The sequence below is a fragment of the Rhinatrema bivittatum genome, chromosome 14 (assembly GCF_901001135.1).
Source record: "Rhinatrema bivittatum chromosome 14, aRhiBiv1.1, whole genome shotgun sequence".
NCBI lineage: Eukaryota > Metazoa > Chordata > Amphibia > Gymnophiona > Rhinatrematidae > Rhinatrema > Rhinatrema bivittatum.
In genome coordinates, this window is record NC_042628.1 from 4,002,995 (window position 1) to 4,019,898 (window position 16,904).

At 45.8% G+C, this 16,904-nt stretch overlaps 1 protein-coding gene across 1 annotated transcript in view; it reads right to left on the reverse strand.

Annotated features, from left to right (window-relative positions):
• Positions 1 to 16,904, reverse strand: part of LOC115076086 — a 58,858-nt gene that overhangs the window by 41,482 nt on the left and 472 nt on the right. Inside the window, exons 2-7 of the mRNA XM_029577202.1 lie at positions 16,620 to 16,822; positions 15,047 to 15,147; positions 11,099 to 11,315; positions 8,435 to 8,615; positions 7,672 to 7,868; positions 4,477 to 4,586 (exon numbers count right to left, since the gene is read on the reverse strand). Of these exons, the coding sequence (XP_029433062.1) occupies positions 4,477 to 4,586; positions 7,672 to 7,868; positions 8,435 to 8,615; positions 11,099 to 11,315; positions 15,047 to 15,147; positions 16,620 to 16,822 (1,009 nt within the window). The remainder of the gene's footprint in view (positions 1 to 4,476; positions 4,587 to 7,671; positions 7,869 to 8,434; positions 8,616 to 11,098; positions 11,316 to 15,046; positions 15,148 to 16,619; positions 16,823 to 16,904) is intronic.

Genomic DNA, 16,904 nt, shown 5'->3' on the forward strand with positions numbered 1-16,904 from the left:
CACCCACGATTCCCATCTAAACAAGATGGAGGACCTCAGACAAGGGAATAGGCAGCGATGACATCACCTGATGTTTCACACCAGGAACTCCACCGCTGCATCCATTCGTATGGGCCTTGTTTTGGGAATATTACCACCTCTAACGGCCCCCTCTGCGCACTTACCTTTTTAAACTTATTAGGACTTTGAATTAAAAGATTTATTGTTAGGATAAATCTGTTTCTTTAGCTGAGGTGGATCAGTTGGTGCTGACCAAGCCTTCAACATGGTGTCCTCCAGGACCTGGAGATCCAGTGGTGGTGGCCTTTGAACTTTTGTTTGAAAAAGAGTTGAGAGTGCTTGCTTCTTCATGTTATTTTTGGTCAATTAATTTGTCTCGGGAAGAACGAACAGCTTTGAGAAGATTTAATACTTAGCCGTTGGATAAATGGGGTTACACGGCTATTCTTCATAGGAGTGTGTATGAATCCGAGGTTTACCGTCAATTGAATAATACTGTTTATTACGAACAATTGGGGGTTGACCAAACACATGAATTGATGAAGGAGATCTCTACATTAGTTTTGTCAGCTTTTATGGAAGGGTTTGTTACTGATGAGGAGGCAGCTTTTGTCACAAGCTTTTAACATGTGACAAAATATTCAGGGTACTGTGACTTAGCGGCTGTTTGATGATCCACTGATGGTAAATGAAGTGAACGGTTAATCACGATACTTGCTCTTTTTTTATTTTTTAGTATTATATCTGTGTTTTTATTAGTTTTATTATTTTATTGTAGCTGTTGCCATGATTGTCATGCGATTTATTTATGGATGGTAGCTTGTGAACCGCATAGTGAAGTTGATTCGTGGTGAAGAAATGTATAAAATAAGTAAATAACTGAAGATTCTCCTCGGGCCCCTTGTTTTTATGTCTTACCTAAGATCCAGGGAGGCCAATTGTTTGGGTTCGGTTTAGTACTGGAGCTTCTCTATAATTTCATTAATAAGTTTCTTCAGCCATTTATTTTGATAATTGCATTGTATGTTCAGGACTCATCCCATTTTATATAACAGTTGCAGGACATCAGTGTTTTTGGAAATGTCCTTTGGCTTGTCATGCTGGATATAGGGAGAATAACTTTCAAACAACTGTGCGCAGTAGCATATACGTGTGATTGTGGCCGTGCTTAGTTTTACCGTAATACTTTATAAGATGTACACTACACATTTGCGCACAATATAAAATACACATATGTAGATCAACACACAAAGACATACAATTCATTGAAACCACATATTTCAACGCATATTTTAAAAATATACCCTTGAAATTAAACTAGGATGTAGTCATGTAAGTTGGCCGATTTTAAAACATGCATATGTTGAGGAAATTTATCAGTTTACCCGTTAAACCACCACTTCACCAAGTCCTTTTCCAAGTCATCAAGACCTTTCTGGTCCTTCAGCCTGAACTCTCCCCAGTCACTACTACACAATAAACAGGTCCCCAGAGGCAGGCAGGGCGCCGGAGTCTCAATACGTGGATGAGACGATGGTGCAAGGAAGAGGGATTCAGTTTTGTTAGGAACTGGGGAACCTTTTGGGGAAGAGGGAGTCTCTTCCGAAGGGATGGACTCCTCCTTAACCAGGGTGGAACCAGACTGCTGGCGCTAACCTTTAAAAAGGAGATAGAGCAGCTTTTAAACTAGAACAAAGGGGAAAGCAGAGAGTCGCTCAGCAGTGCATGGTTTGGAGGGAGGTATCTTCAAAGGATACTAATGATAAATTAGAATTAGGGCATCCCGACAGTGAGGTTCCTGTAGTCCATATGCCTGTAACTAAAAACTCACCTGAGCTAAAAGATTCCAATTTATCTCTGTCAACTGAAAGGCAGAATGAAAATACAAACAAAAAACAAACTTTGAAATGTTTGTATGCTAATGCCAGACGTCTAAGTAGTAAGATGGGAGAATTAGAATATATAGCAGTGAATGATGACATAGACTTAATTGGCATCTCAGAGACATGGTTGAAAGAGGATAACCAATGGGACAGTGCTATACCAGGGTACAAATTATATCGCAATGACAGAGGAGCACCTGGGAGGCGGTGTGGCGCTTTATGTCCGGGATGGCATAGAGTCCAACAGGATAAAGATCCTGCATGAGACTAAATGCACAATTGAATCTTTATGGGTAGAAATCCCTTGTGAGTTGGGTAAGACTATAGTGATAGGGGTATACTACCGTCCACCTGGCCAAGATGGTGAGATGGACAATGAAATGATAAGAGAAATTAGGGAAGCTAACAAAATAGGTAGTGCAGTAATAATGGGAGATTTCAATTACCCCAATATTGACTGGGTAAGTGAAACGTCAGGGCATGCTAGAGAGATAAAGTTCCTGGATGGAATAAATGACAGTTTTATGGAGTAATTGGTTCAGGAACCGACGAGAGAGGGAGCAATTTTAGATCTAATTCTCAGTGGAGCGCAGGATTTGGTGAGAGAGGTAACAGTGGTAGGGCCGCTTGGCAATATGATTAAATTTGAATTAATGACTGGAAAGGGGAAGTAAGTAAATCCATAGCTCTAACACTAAACTTTAAAAAAGAAAACATTGAGAAAATGAGAAAAATAGAAAAAAACTGAAAGGAGTAGCTACAAAGGTAAAAAGTGTGCAAGAGGTGTGGACATTGTTAAAAAAATACCATCCTAGAAGCACAGTCCAGATGTATTCCACACATTAAGAAAGGTGGAAGGAAGGTGAAGAGATTGCAGCATGGCTAAAAAAGTGAGGTGAAAGAGGCTATTTTAGCCAAAAGATCTTCATTCAAAAATTGGAAGAAGGATCCATAAGAAGAAAATAGGATAAAACATAAACGTTGGCAAGTTAAATGTAAGACATTGATAAGACAGGCTAAGAGAGAATTTGAAAAGAAGTTGGCCACAGAGGCAAAAACTCACAATAAAAACTTTTTAAAATATATTCGAAGCAGAAAGCCTGCAAGGGAGTCAGTTGGACCGTTAGATGATCGAGGGGTTTAAAGGGGCACTTAGAGATGCTAAGGCCATCGCGGAAAGATGAAACGATTTCTTTGCTTTGGTGTTTACTGAAGAGGATGCTGGGGAGATTCCTGTTCAGGAGAAGGTTTTCATGGGTAACGATTCAGATCAACTGAACCAAATCACAGTGAACCTGGAAGATGTGGTAGGCCTGATTGACAAACTGAAGAGTAGTGAATCACCTGGACCGGATGGTATGCATCCTAATGTACTGAAGGAACTGAAAAATGAAATTTCAGACCTATCTCAAATAATTTGTAACCTATCTTTAAAATCATCCATTGTACCTGAAGACTGGAAGATGGCCAATTTAACCCCTTTATTTAAAAACGGCTCCAGGGGTGATCTGGGAAACTATACACCAGTGAGCCTGACTTTAGTGCCGGGAAAAATCGTGGAAACCTTTATAAAGAATAAAAACATTTAGATAGACCTGGTTTGATGGGACACAGCCAGCATGGATTTACCCAAGGGAAGTCTTGCCTCACAAATCTACATTTTTTTGAAGAGGTGAATAAACATGTGGACAAAGGTGAACCGGTAGATGTGGTGCGTTTGGATTTTCAGAAGGCGTTTGACAAAGTCCCGCATGAGAGGCTGGCTGAGCCCCATAAGGAACGTATTGCATTGCATTGTTATTATCCCTGCTACATTTAGGAATCACTTTTTCTTGCATTGTTTTAGCATAACTGAGCACATATATTAAACTAATTATCCTGGAAACTACTGTGTGTTGACTCGTAGTGTGAGTGTGGTGTGTTGTGTTTTTTGTTAACAGATTGTGTCGAGGGAGGCCTGCAGGATACCGGTTTGTGTTTAGGGCAGAGGGTCTCACCGGGGAGGAAGTGCTTGGACGTGCACACTGGCCCTGTTTGTGTCTCCAGGGAAGGGGCCTGGGGGTTCTGACCTTCTGTTTTGCTCTGCACAAATGGTCAATCTATAACACTAATGGACAAGACAAGATAAGATGAGCGATTGTGGAGTCAGCCATGAACAGCTTCCCTCTTAGTACAGATCATCTTGAGCCCAAAACCTGAAACACCCTGACACTACAGTCTGGATCACATCTAACCTTAAAACACCCTGATCGTGCAGTCCAATTCACATCCAACCCTGATTCTCACACTGACCCCCATAGTCCAGATCATATCCAATCATGAAACACTGAAACCCCTATGGTCCAGATCACCTGCTAACACAGAATCACCTTGACCTCACAATCCTGAGACACCCTAGCTCCGTGGTCCAGAACATAGGAGAATCTGAGAATCATCTTGACCCAAGAGTGTGAATCATATTGCAGCCCTGAATCACCATGAGCCAAGAGTCCAGATCTTATTGGAAACCTGATGTACCTAGAGGCCATGACCCAGCTCACCGTGACTGCATTATGAGACAGGGTCCAAAGTGGTGACCAGCTCAGTTCATTACCTGCCCCTTGCGGCGTCAATTGACTGCTCAGATATGCAATCATGGCATTGCACACGTCGTTCCCACTTGCTTCAGACAGATTCCCAAAGACGTCATTAAATCCTGTGAAGCTGCAAAGCAAAAAAACAAGATGAGTTTAGGGGCAGAAAGTGGAAACAGTGCTGCAACAGTGCTTTGAAGAGCACTGCAAATGAAGTGAAAGTAGTTCATTTATGTCAGCTTTAAGAAGCGATGGCTGTGTGTTATTCCATAAACCACGTTATTGCAAATGACCCTCTGATTACTTACTGCAGGGCCCGTCTGTGTTATACTTCATTGCTCCTTTTTTTCTGTGCTCTAACGTGATTCAATGGTACTGTGATAGTGGGGGGTTAGACTTCTGATGTCCTTAAATGAGGCTGCCATGAATGCATGACAGCACTTTCATCAGCATGACGACATCAGAACAGGGCCCCACTATCCCAGGATATCATTAAAAATAGCAAAAGCCAGGGCCAATCTTTAAATCCAAAATGAGAGGCTCCTCCAACATGAGCAGCTGCTTCTTATACACATATTGTTGTGGTTCATTGAAAATAAGAAAGCTTAAAGCCAATAGCTGTAGACAAAATGTTTTCATTATAATGCTATAAAATAATATAAATAATTAAATAATAAGGTACCTTATGGAGAGGCATAGTGGCATGCAAGACCCTAGCATAAACTCCTTCTCAAATGATTTTACTGATAAAACAGCATTATATATAATTTCAGTAGTATATTTCCAACCCCTAAACTAGGTTCATAATTGTCAAAATTTCTATGATTGGCGTTCTATTATAAACAATCTGAATGGCTGTATTGTAATTTGCTTTTATTATCCAAGTTAATTAATCCTCATCTCATATGTAAATGCTTTCTTGGAATTTGCCAGCATTAGCAATCTTATGCTTGTTCTAAGAATATTTTGTGTAATCTTAGATGGATTGTCAATTGGCCTTGTCCTTGTTCTAGATCTGTTTCTATAATCTTAGATAGAATGGAAACTGACCTCGTCGCTGTTCTTAGATGGAATGGAAACTGACCTCATATCAGTTCAAACTGTTCTACAGCCTTGCATTTCAGCATCTTTTATCTAACTTATGGAGTCTTTTGTCAGGCTGAGACTATAATATTCCTAGTAATTACAAAACTGCTTCTGATCAAAAACCCATGAGTACAGGAATAATGACTTCATATGTGACAGGTCAAAAAGTGTTTCTCTGGGAGCACCCACATCAACCCACAAATTCAAACTTGATGTGATTTTAGTTTGTGTGTATGGGGCGTAGTTCAGGGTGAAGAAGTAGGAGGATCTCGATGAGCTGGAGAGGGGGCTGGGTAGGCAGGGGGCTGATACGTGCAGGGTACAAAATATTTTGGTAGATCTCCGCACTGCCATAAACGCATGTACAGTATATGGAGCCGCGCGGAGCTGTTTGAAAGTTAAGCATCCCAGGGTGTCATTTTGGAACTGCCCTCATTGGTGCCAAAGTTCAGAAGGAAAATTGATGCTTTCTTTCCCCGTGAAGATTCTCCCACCAAAGATATCCTCACACCTTTGCGCCTGCTAATCTGTGCACGTAGTTTTCTCAGGGAAAACCGCCCGCATACTTTTAAAAATGCAAAAACTTGCGACTGCAGAAATGGCTCTGCTGACTGGGGGGGGAAAGCTGCGCGCAGACCGTCCCCGCCTGCACATCAGAGGTCATTTCTGTGGCTTTGGAAAGGTCCATCTGAAATACTAACAGGAAACGTCAAAAACGTCAATTTCACGGGAGGAAAGGGACCCGAAAACATTTTATGTTTTTGGAACTGAATTTGATTAAATTGTATGGGGGAGGGGGAGTTTAGAAGGAGAACAATCCAAACTTTGAAATCTGATGTTTTATTTTTTGAGAACTAAAGGTAATGCAGCAATGGCAATGGGCATGAAGTTAGTTTTACATTTGGACTCTTTTATAGGTGATTCCTGAATCCCTCTCCCCATGGCGTGTGGCAGGCGACGTGACACGGGCTGCGGCGCTCTTCCCATGCAACTGCTGCTGCTCCTTCTTGTCATTCACCCGTGGGACCTTCTTATTTTGGGTATTTTATTTTGCTAACCCTTCAGTGCCCAGCGTCAGGATTTTCAGGCTACGAGCACGAGAGACTTCAGAGCTGCGCGGCAGAGGATTCTTGTCAAGCACAGCCCAGTTCATAAAGGCATTCTTCCATCTTATGCCTTCGGGAGGAAACCTGTAAAGCATTCGGCTCCACATGCTTTATCTTGGTTAATAATGAATTATCATATTTAAAAGTGCCTCTAACTGCCCCAAGGCGAGCCATCCTGTCCTGCCATTCTCCCGGGCACAGGTCAGCCAGGTGAACAGCTTTGCTGGTTCAGTGCTAGGTACAGTGACGGTGCCTCAGAGCAAGTCAAGGCGCTGTAATCTCAGACTGGATGCAGTAGGTCTTGCTAAGGACATGGACTGTTAATGGGCCCCCTCTAACAGTCGGAGGTAAGGTGACCGCTCAGACTGGGTCTCTCTCACTTAGGGCCTGGTGTGTAATAAGCAGCGCTGGGCTGTGTGAATGGTTTTACACGCAAATGTGTGCACATTTTCTGTGTGCACATTTTACTCCCTGCAGCAAGAAAAAGGGAACGCAAACCACCTTTACGATTGTGCGCACAAATTAGCGAGCCTCCGTTTAATCCCGTGACAATGATGGCATTCGTGCGGTAATTTTATTTTATGCAGGCAAATCCTACTTTATGTGCAGAAGACACCATGGGCCTGGTTTTAAAAAGCATTTACAGGCCGTAAAACTGTGTTTTATATGTGTAAGTGCAGTTTACCCATGTAAGTGGGCTTTTTGAAAATTGCTACAAAATATGCCATTGAACTGTCCTTAGGATTTACTCACGTAAGTGCCCTTCATGTGCATAAAATTGCTACAACAGGATGTTACATTTTCTCGTGTAACTCCTTTGAAGATTACCCCCTCCTTGTGCATGCTAAGCCTGCCTTCTGCACTCATTTCTGGGTTAGGTCTCCCAGTGCATTAGCAGATCATTAGCTTAGTGCAGCGGGGAGTTACAGTTTTACAGGTTCAGCTTATTAACTCGGCCCCTTAGTTAGTAAGAGGCCTTCCCTTCCGATGGAGCAGGCGAAATGCCCGGCTGGTGCTACTTACACGGCAGAATACGACTGGCAGCTGATGCCCTGAGGGATGAGCTGGAGCAGACTTCCGTTGATGTCCTGCAGGAAAGGATTCAGCTGCACCTGGAAGTAATACTTGTAATCCGCCGTGCTGAAGCTCTGGAACTCCAGCGACAGATTTGTAAATAGCACCGTCAGGACCTCAGTGCCCACCGCAGGGCTCCAGTTCACCTGTGTGCGAGAGAGAGAGAGCGCTTGTTACCCCCCATGACGTCAAGGAGGCCGAAATTACAGGGCTTCTTTTGACCCTGTCAATTTAAAATAAACACTTTGCGGACCCAATCGGTCACTCATACAGAAGGCCGGCTCCCGTCTTCTCTTGGTCAGTGGTTTGATTACAAATAGCAAAACAGGTGCTGCTGACTTTGGTGCTGTTAGGTTAAAGTTTGAAGATATTTTCTCTGAGCTCTTTCCACTTTCCTGGCTACTTTTTACTAGGCTGAGACAAAGGAAACATTGGGCCTTTTTAGCGCCATGTTCCCTGCCTTTTTTCCCTTTGGCAGGAGGGAGCTGGTGGTCCGAGAAGCTCGTGCACAGTATTATCTCTGGGAAAGGCTTAGCTTGGTCCAATGCATGCGGTCACAGCCCGCACAGGCTCCAAGGAACGGAAGCAAAACCTTCGACATTTTACCTCAGCTCCCTGGGAGTTTCTTCAAAAATGACAAAAAATGCTTTGAGAAGAGGGAGCTGAGACTCAGAATATCCCTGCAGGAAAAACACGGCGAGAGGATTAATACCCCTGTGGTAGCGTTGTTGAGAAGCGTCAGGAATTGGTCAATGGTGCTGAGTGCTATTTTCTGCTCTCCAGACCTCAGACTTGTCAGGACCTTGTCCATGGTGGTCACGTTCACCAAAGCGTCAGACTGGATGATGAACTGCACCCGCTGCTCAATGGACAGTAAGTTCAGGGTTTTCACCCTAGCAAAGAGGAAACAAAAAAATTCACAAGCCTGAACGAGCCTAAATGAGCACTAGTGTCGCACTGTCTCCCTGGTGTTACAGCACTGGCGTGTCGCACTGTCTCCCTGGTGTTATGGCACTGGCGTGTCACACTGTCTCCCTGGTGTTACGGCACTGGCGTGTCACACTGTCTCCCTGGTGTTACAGCACTGGCGTGTCACACTGTCTCCCTGGTGTTATGGCACTGGCGTGTCGCACTGTCTCCCTGGTGTTACGGCACTGGCGTGTCTCACTGTCTCCCTGGTGTTACAGCAGTGGCGTGTCGCACTGTCTGCTTGGGATTGTGGCACTGGTGTGTCGCACTGTCTCCCTGGTGTTACGGCACTGGCGTGTCTCACTGTCTCCCTGGTGTTACAGCAGTGGCGTGTCTCACTGTCTCCCTGGGATTGTGGCACTGGTGAGTCGCACTGTCTCCCTGGTGTTACAGCAGTGGCGTGTCGCACTGTCTGCTTGGGATTGTGGCACTGGTGTGTCGCACTGTCTCCCTGGTGTTACAGCACTGGTGTGTCGCACTGTCTGCTTGGGATTGTGGCACTGGTGAGTCGCACTGTCTCCCTGGTGTTACAGCAGTGGCGTGTCGCACTGTCTGCTTGGGATTGTGGCACTGGTGTGTCGCACTGTCTCCCTGGTGTTACAGCAGTGGCGTGTCGCACTCTCTGCTTGGGATTGTGGCACTGGTGTGTCGCACTGTCTCCCTGGTGTTACAGCAGTGGCGTGTCGCACTGTCTGCTTGGGATTGTGGCACTGGTGTGTCGCACTGTCTCCCTGGTGTTACAGCACTGGTGTGTCACACTGTCTGCTTGGGATTGTGGCACTGGTGAGTCGCACTGTCTCCCTGGTGTTACAGCAGTGGCGTGTCGCACTGTCTGCTTGGGATTGTGGCACTGGTGTGTCGCACTGTCTCCCTGGTGTTACGGCACTGGTGTGTCTCACTGTCTCCCTGGTGTTACGGCACTGGCGTGTCTCACTGTCTCCCTGGTGTTACAGCAGTGGCGTGTCGCACTGTCTGCTTGGGATTGTGGCACTGGTGTGTCGCACTGTCTCCCTGGTGTTACAGCAGTGGCGTGTCTCACTGTCTCCCTCGTGTTACAGCAGTGGCGTGTCTCACTGTCTCCCTGGTGTTACAGCAGTGGCGTGTCACACTGTCTCCCTGGGATTGTGGCACTGGTGAGTCGCACTGTCTCCCTGGTGTTACAGCACTGGTGTGTCGCACTGTCTGCTTGGGATTGTGGCACTGGAGAGGTCGCACTGGTCTCCCTGGTGTTACAGCAGTGGCTTGTCGCACTGTCTGCTTGGGATTGTGGCACTGGTGTGTCGCACTGTCTCCCTGGTGTTACGGCACTGGTGTGTCTCACTGTCTCCCTGGTGTTACGGCACTGGCGTGTCTCACTGTCTCCCTGGTGTTACAGCAGTGGGTGGTTCTCGCTGTCTCACTGGGATTGTGGCACTGGTGAGTCGCACTGTCTCCCTGGTGTTACAGCACTGGCGTGTCCACACTGTCTGCTTGGGAATTGTGGCACTGATGTGTCGCACTGTCTCCCTGGTGTTACGGCACTGGGCGTGTCTCACTGTCTCCCTGGTGTTACAGCAGTGGCGTGTTTCACTGTCTCCCTGGTGTTATGGCACTGGCGTGTCTCACTGTCTCCCTGTGTTACAGCAGTGGTGTGTCGCACTGTCTGCTTGGGATTGTGGCACTGGTGAGTCGCACTGTCTCCCTGGTGTTACAGCACTGGTGTGTCGCACTGTCTCCCTGGTGTTAAAGCAGTGGCGTGTCGCACTGTCTGCTTGGGATTGTGGCACTGGTGTGTCGCACTGTCTGCTTGGGAGTGTAAATCCTAGCCCAGAGTCGTAGCATGCCTATGACCAATATGGCTTCAGCCATAAGCGCCACTATCCTAAGGGCGCCATAGCACTGCCAGTGCAGAAGGGAAGATGTTGCCTGGGAGGGCCTAGGAAGAAGAACGTGGTGGTCTGTGGTGGTCAAGGGTTAAGAACCCAAGAGACCATCGCATGGGATAATTTTTGCACCAGAACTTCCTCCCCACACTGAATGGCTTTGAAGTGACCCCCTACGCACAGAACAATGATCTGCATTTACTGGTGCAATGCAGCTGAGCCAGGAGAAATAATGAGCAGAGCTGAGGGACTCATCACAGTTTCAATGTCACCAGCACTTTCAGCATAGGAAGAGGGGACAGACAAGCTCCAAGCCTGTGCTTCATATTCACTCCGGTTGTGTTTTACGGCATTGCACCACTGGGTGCCATGTCTTGGATGGAACATAGCCCTCGAGTCACCGTAAGCCAAGGGAGCAGTTTCTTTATCATACTAAACCTTGCTTAGGAGGCCTAAAGTTAGAAAAACAGACTCCAGAGCTAGGACATGGTATAGAGAGAGCACAGCAGCCATGCACTGTGGTGTAGGCACTGCATCTGCCTTACTTGCACATCCCAAAGCATACAGGAAGGGTATGGCCTGGAGTGGTGTGGATAAACCCTGTAGGGGACAGTGGGAATGAGGGGGAAGATAGAGTAGGGAAACGCACCGCACTGAAGTTGGGGTTGGTTGCTGCTATTTCTTGGATGGTAGCTGAAGCGAGGAAGTTCTGCCAGTACAGCCCGAACCAGTCTGCCATCGATAGCGAGCTGTTTAGACAACCTAAAAAAGACAAGAGCCATGTTTATACTCATGGAAAAGTCATTCTGCATCTCCTTTTGGGTATTTCAGTGGAAAAAAAAGTCCTACCTGCCAATGTGCAAGAGAAAGATAACCACATAGAAAACATTTTCCTTCAACCCCTGTTACAGTTCTGCTCTGAACTTCACCTCTCAGCTGTCTCTGATCTGCTGATGGTGGCCCACAGATTGGGAACTAATGAGGAGGGCAGAGAAGCTTATAATTAAGAGGTCAGTGCCAAGTCATAACCCAGTGCATGACCTTCTGGCCTCCTACTGCACCTAATAATGCAGTACAGATGTGCACAGGTGATGGTTGATTGTCAAAATGAAGTAAGGACATGAGAGTGGTGTGAGAATCTGAGAAAGGGATGAGAGTCTTTAAGGGAGTGGCAGGCTTACGAGATGCTCCTCTTACCTTAGGGTACAATGCGCTTTGTATCCACACTTCTGATATTTCCCTATTGCCCTGCCTAGAAGCCCCTCACTCAGGGTATGCTCTGCTTCCCACAGACCCCATATTTCAGTCATAAATATTTATGTGTTTATGTGAAAAGTTTCCCAGCATATACATGTAGGAATCCCACAGTGCATCACATAAATTATTAGCATATCCCTGCCCATATAGGAAGGGCCTTTAATGGTCTGTAATGGGACCTCAGTTTTGTGCCTTACTAGCAGATTTTGCCCTTAACTTTAAAAGCCACAGTGGTATGGCATTGAGTTTGTCAGTGGTCTCAATAAGCCCTGCCCCCGGGAGGGCACGGTAAGGAGGTTGTGAATAAAAGTCCTGCTGCTCCCATGTGATGCAGGGAGAGTTATGCGTTAGGATTCCAGGAGCTGGAGGTCGCTGGTACCTATGTCTCCACAGAGGGCTGACAGTGGGCCTGACCCCTTCACAGGGAAGGCTCCAGGAGAGAGAGAAACAGAGCTGCTCCTGCCCAGGTCTTGCAGAAAGGGGATGATAATAGAAAGCCTGGGAGACCTGTGCATACAGAAGAGGGAAGGGGAAACCTCACTCATTCCTGAAGACATTCTTGGAGAAGGGGTTACAGAGAGTATTTGGTCTCTTCAGTTTAAGTTCTTAGAGGAAGGAGTCTGACTGCCAGGAGAGAGTAGGAGCTCCTCGCTGATACCAGAGATTAGCCAGAAGCTTCTGAAGAGAGCTATCCCACTCCCTCCTTTCAAATACTTCCACTGAAGACCAAGCCTCTCTGTAACCACTTCTCCAAGACCCACATGAGGAGCACTCCCTGCCCCAGGGAGCAGACCTGCTTGAGAGAGGGTAGATTTTGGTGAAAGAGACTGAATTTGTTTTTGTACCTTTGGAGACTGTTTGCCAGTACATTAATTGTGGCACACTAATCACTAGTATAAATTAGTTGTGGAAACACTAATCACTAGCGTGCATTAATTGTGGAACACTAATCACTAGTAATAAATTAGTTGTGGAAACACTAATCACTAGTGTGCATTAATTGCGGCACACTAATCACTAGTATAAATTAGTTGTGGAACACTAATCACTAGCGTGCATTAATTGTGGAACACTAATCACTAGCGTGCATTAATTGTGGGCACTTAATCACTAGTGTGCATTAATTGCGGCACACTAATCACTAGTATAAATTAGTTGTGGAACACTAATCACTAGCGTGCATTAATTGTGGCACACTAATCACTAGTGTGCATTAATTGTGGCACACTAATCACTAGTATAAATTAATTGCAGAACACTAATCACTAGCGTGCATTAATTGTGGCACACTAATCACTAGTGTGCATTAATTGTGGCACACTAATCACTAGTATAAATTAGGTTGTGGAACACTAATCACTAGCATGCATTAATTGCAGCACACTAATCACTAGTATAAATTAGTTGTGGAACACTAATCACTAGCGTGCATTAATTGCCAGCACACTAATCACTAGCGTGCATTAATTGCAGCACACTAATTACTATTGTGCATTAATTGCAGCACACTAATCACTAGTATAAATTAGTTGTGGAACACTAATTACTATTGTGCATTAATTGCAGCACACTAATCACTAGTATAAATTAGTTGTGGAACACTAATCACTAGCGTGCATTAATTGCAGCACACTAATTACTAGTGTGCATTAATTGTGGCACACTAATCACTAGTGTACCAGACTTTCTTTGGACTTTGTGTTGCCCATCTTCAGTACCAGTAACTGAACACTTATTTCATGACAAAACAAATCTGGAATCTGTTTGGTGATTTAGTGTTGACGGGACTGATGAGTGCAGGAGTCCCTGAGAGGAGAAACCCTAAGGGACTTCAAGAGATTTTTTCTCATCTGTACAATAGCCCCAGGAGAGGCTGGGCCTGAGCCGTGAGCCCCTGTGCTCAGGAGCAGGTCGGGACAGGGGCTACAAGTCTATAGGACAGCAGCTCTCGGGTTGAGTTATTGAGAGAGGCGGTATGGGTGGGCACTGGAGGTCTCCTCCTACTTCTTAGTGCAGGTGGCCCCTTGTCGTTCCACACAGAATTAGCTGGGCCTATTCTGATAGTTTTCTACTAAAGTTTGGAAGGTGGAAGATGCTTTGCTTCTGACACACACCATCATGGCCAAGTGGATCACCACCAATCACCATACTGCGCTGCCTGTTTTCACTTATCAGCCCTCTATCACTGCCTGTCCTACCAATCACCATGGTGCACTGCCTGCCTCTAACCAATTACCACTGTGAACTGCCTCCTCCCACCTATCACCACACTGCACTGCCTGCTCCCACTTGTCAGCTCACTGTGCTGCCTGCTCCCACCTGTCACCACACTGCACTGCTTGCTCCCATTGTCAGCTCACTGTGCCGCCTGCTCCCACCTATTACCCACCACTGCACCGCCTGCTCCCACTTGTCAGCTCACTGCGCTGCCTACTCCCACCTATTGCCACGCTGTACCGCCTGCTCCCACCTGTCAGCTCACTGTGCTGCCTACTCCCACCTATTACCACACTGCACTGCCTGCTCCCACTTGTCAGCTCACTGCGCTGCCTGCTCCCACCTGTCACCCCACTGCACTGCTGCTCCCACTTGTCAATTCACTGTGCTGCCCTGCTCCCACCCTATTACCACCTGCACCGCCTGCTCCCACCTTGTCAGCTCACTGCCGCTGCCTACTCCCACCTATTGCCACGCTGTACCCGCCTGCTCCACCTGTCAGCTCACTGTGCCGCCCTGCTCCCACCTATTACCACACTGCACTGCCTGCTCCCACCTGTCAGCTCACTGTTGCTGCCTGCTCCCACCTATTACCACACTGCACTGCCTGCTCCCACCTGTCAGCTCACTGTGCTGCTGCTCCCACATATTACCACATGCTCCACTGTCAGCTCACTGTGCTGCCTGCTCCCACCTATTACCACCCTGCATGCCTGCTCCCACCTGTCATCTCACTGCGCTGCCTGCTTCCACCTATTACCACACTGCACCGCCTGCTCCCACCTGTCAGCTTTACTGTGCTGCCTGCTCTCACCTATTACCCACATTGCACCGCCTGCTCCCACTTGTTAGCTCACTGCACTGCCTGGTCCTACTGCGAGCCAGCAGTGGTTTTCTGTGTGCATGAGAGTTGAGACAGGTCATAATTGGCTTTTGATGGTGACTCTACTTATCCTTGCAGGATGGAAAGAGATGAGCTATTATGGAGGAGTCAGAGGATAGGCCGAGTCAGTACTCACTGCCTAGAACAGGCGATCTCAGCTGTGTTTGAATCCATACTGCCACATCACGGCGCGAGGCATCACTCATCCCATCATAGCTTCCATTTAACACGTTAACACTGTAAAACACAAAGACACAGCGACTGAAAAGATGTACTGATTCTTATATCTTTTTTTGCTCTGTCTCCTTGCAGTGCTGATGTCTGTGCAGTACTGTTCTGAGGTGGGGCAGAGTGTGTGGTGTGTGTGTGCTGTACCTGTTCTATATGTGTTTGTGAGGCAGTGAGGTACCTAAAGTATATGGAATCTGGGGCAGATTCTTCCTTTGGCACTCCCATATACAATTTAAAATTTTAAACACAGAGAAAAATATATTATATTTGCAAATAGATTTTTAAATAGTATACTAAGTGCAGTACTGTCATAAGCAAATTGGAAATAAGAAAAATGCCTCAATAGCTCACGTACAGTATTTGTTGATAATACTTATATAGTGCAATAAAAGTTATCATGGCTGCCAAGAATACAGTTTACCCCAAGAAACAAATCTGCTGTATCAAAACAACACTAACTCCTAAGACTCAAACAGCAACAGCCCTACCCAGGAAAGAGCGGCATTGCAAATATTATAACAGGCCCTAGAAGACCAATACACCTCCAACTGAAAACAGAACAAGCCAGACTGCTATAGACCCCTATGCAGAAACTAAACATTAGCAGAATCCTTCACCTTGGTCACTCATGCAGAACACAGAAAGACCAACAAATAAGAAAATCAAGCAAAAATAAAACATCAATCATAATAGTAAATCCATATTAATACAAAGAATAAATATTTCAAAACAACCTAGGAATAGAACATCAATAATTAAAACCTCAAAAATGTGTATAAATTTCCTAACACACCAATATAATCCTTCAAAACATCAGATATATAAAACACTCCCCATCTCTTTCTCTGTCACACACACACACATGCTCACACACACACTGGCTCTCACATATAACACCTCTTTCTCACACACACACACATGCTCACACACACACTGGCTCTCACATATAACACCTCCTTTCTCACACACACACACAACACACCACACACACAAACACGCTCACACACAGCTTTCACATATGTATGCTTTCTCACAAACAGGTTCTCATACATACCCCCCCCACACACACACATACACACACAGTTGTCTCACACACATAATCTCTCTCTCCCTCACACACACACGCACACACATACACACACACACACAGTCTCTCTGCCTCTCATACACACACAGGCTGTCTGGTTCTCATGCACTCACATGCATAGCTCTCTGGTTCTCACACACAGGCTGTCTGGTTCTCATGCAATCACACACACATGCATAGCTCTCTGGTTCTCATACACACACAAACATGTACTACTACTCTGAACCTGTTCTGTGTGTGTGTGTGTGGTGTGTGGTGTGTGAAGCTTGCTGTTGTCTGTGCTGTACCTATTCTGTTGTGGAATAGTGTATATTTGTGTGTACGTGTATGTCTGATATTCTCAGCCTTGAAACACGTGACTTGTAATATATAGAAAATCAGAATGACTTACATGGCATTCAGGGAGCCGCAGTCTGTGATGATGATAAAGGTGAGAGCATTTTGATTGATAGTGAACAAGAAGAGCTGCAGCTCAGAGGTCAGCATGGCTTCCCATCCTGTGCTATTGAGTGTCTTCAGCCTTACCCCCTGAATCTGCAGATAGCTCACCAGGATGTACTGAAGCACTGTTACATTCTGTGTCATTACTTTGCTCTAATACAAAGGAGAATATGTAGAGTTACAGCTGACAAAATACATGGTGTGAATGTCATAAAAATTCAATATGAAACCCCCC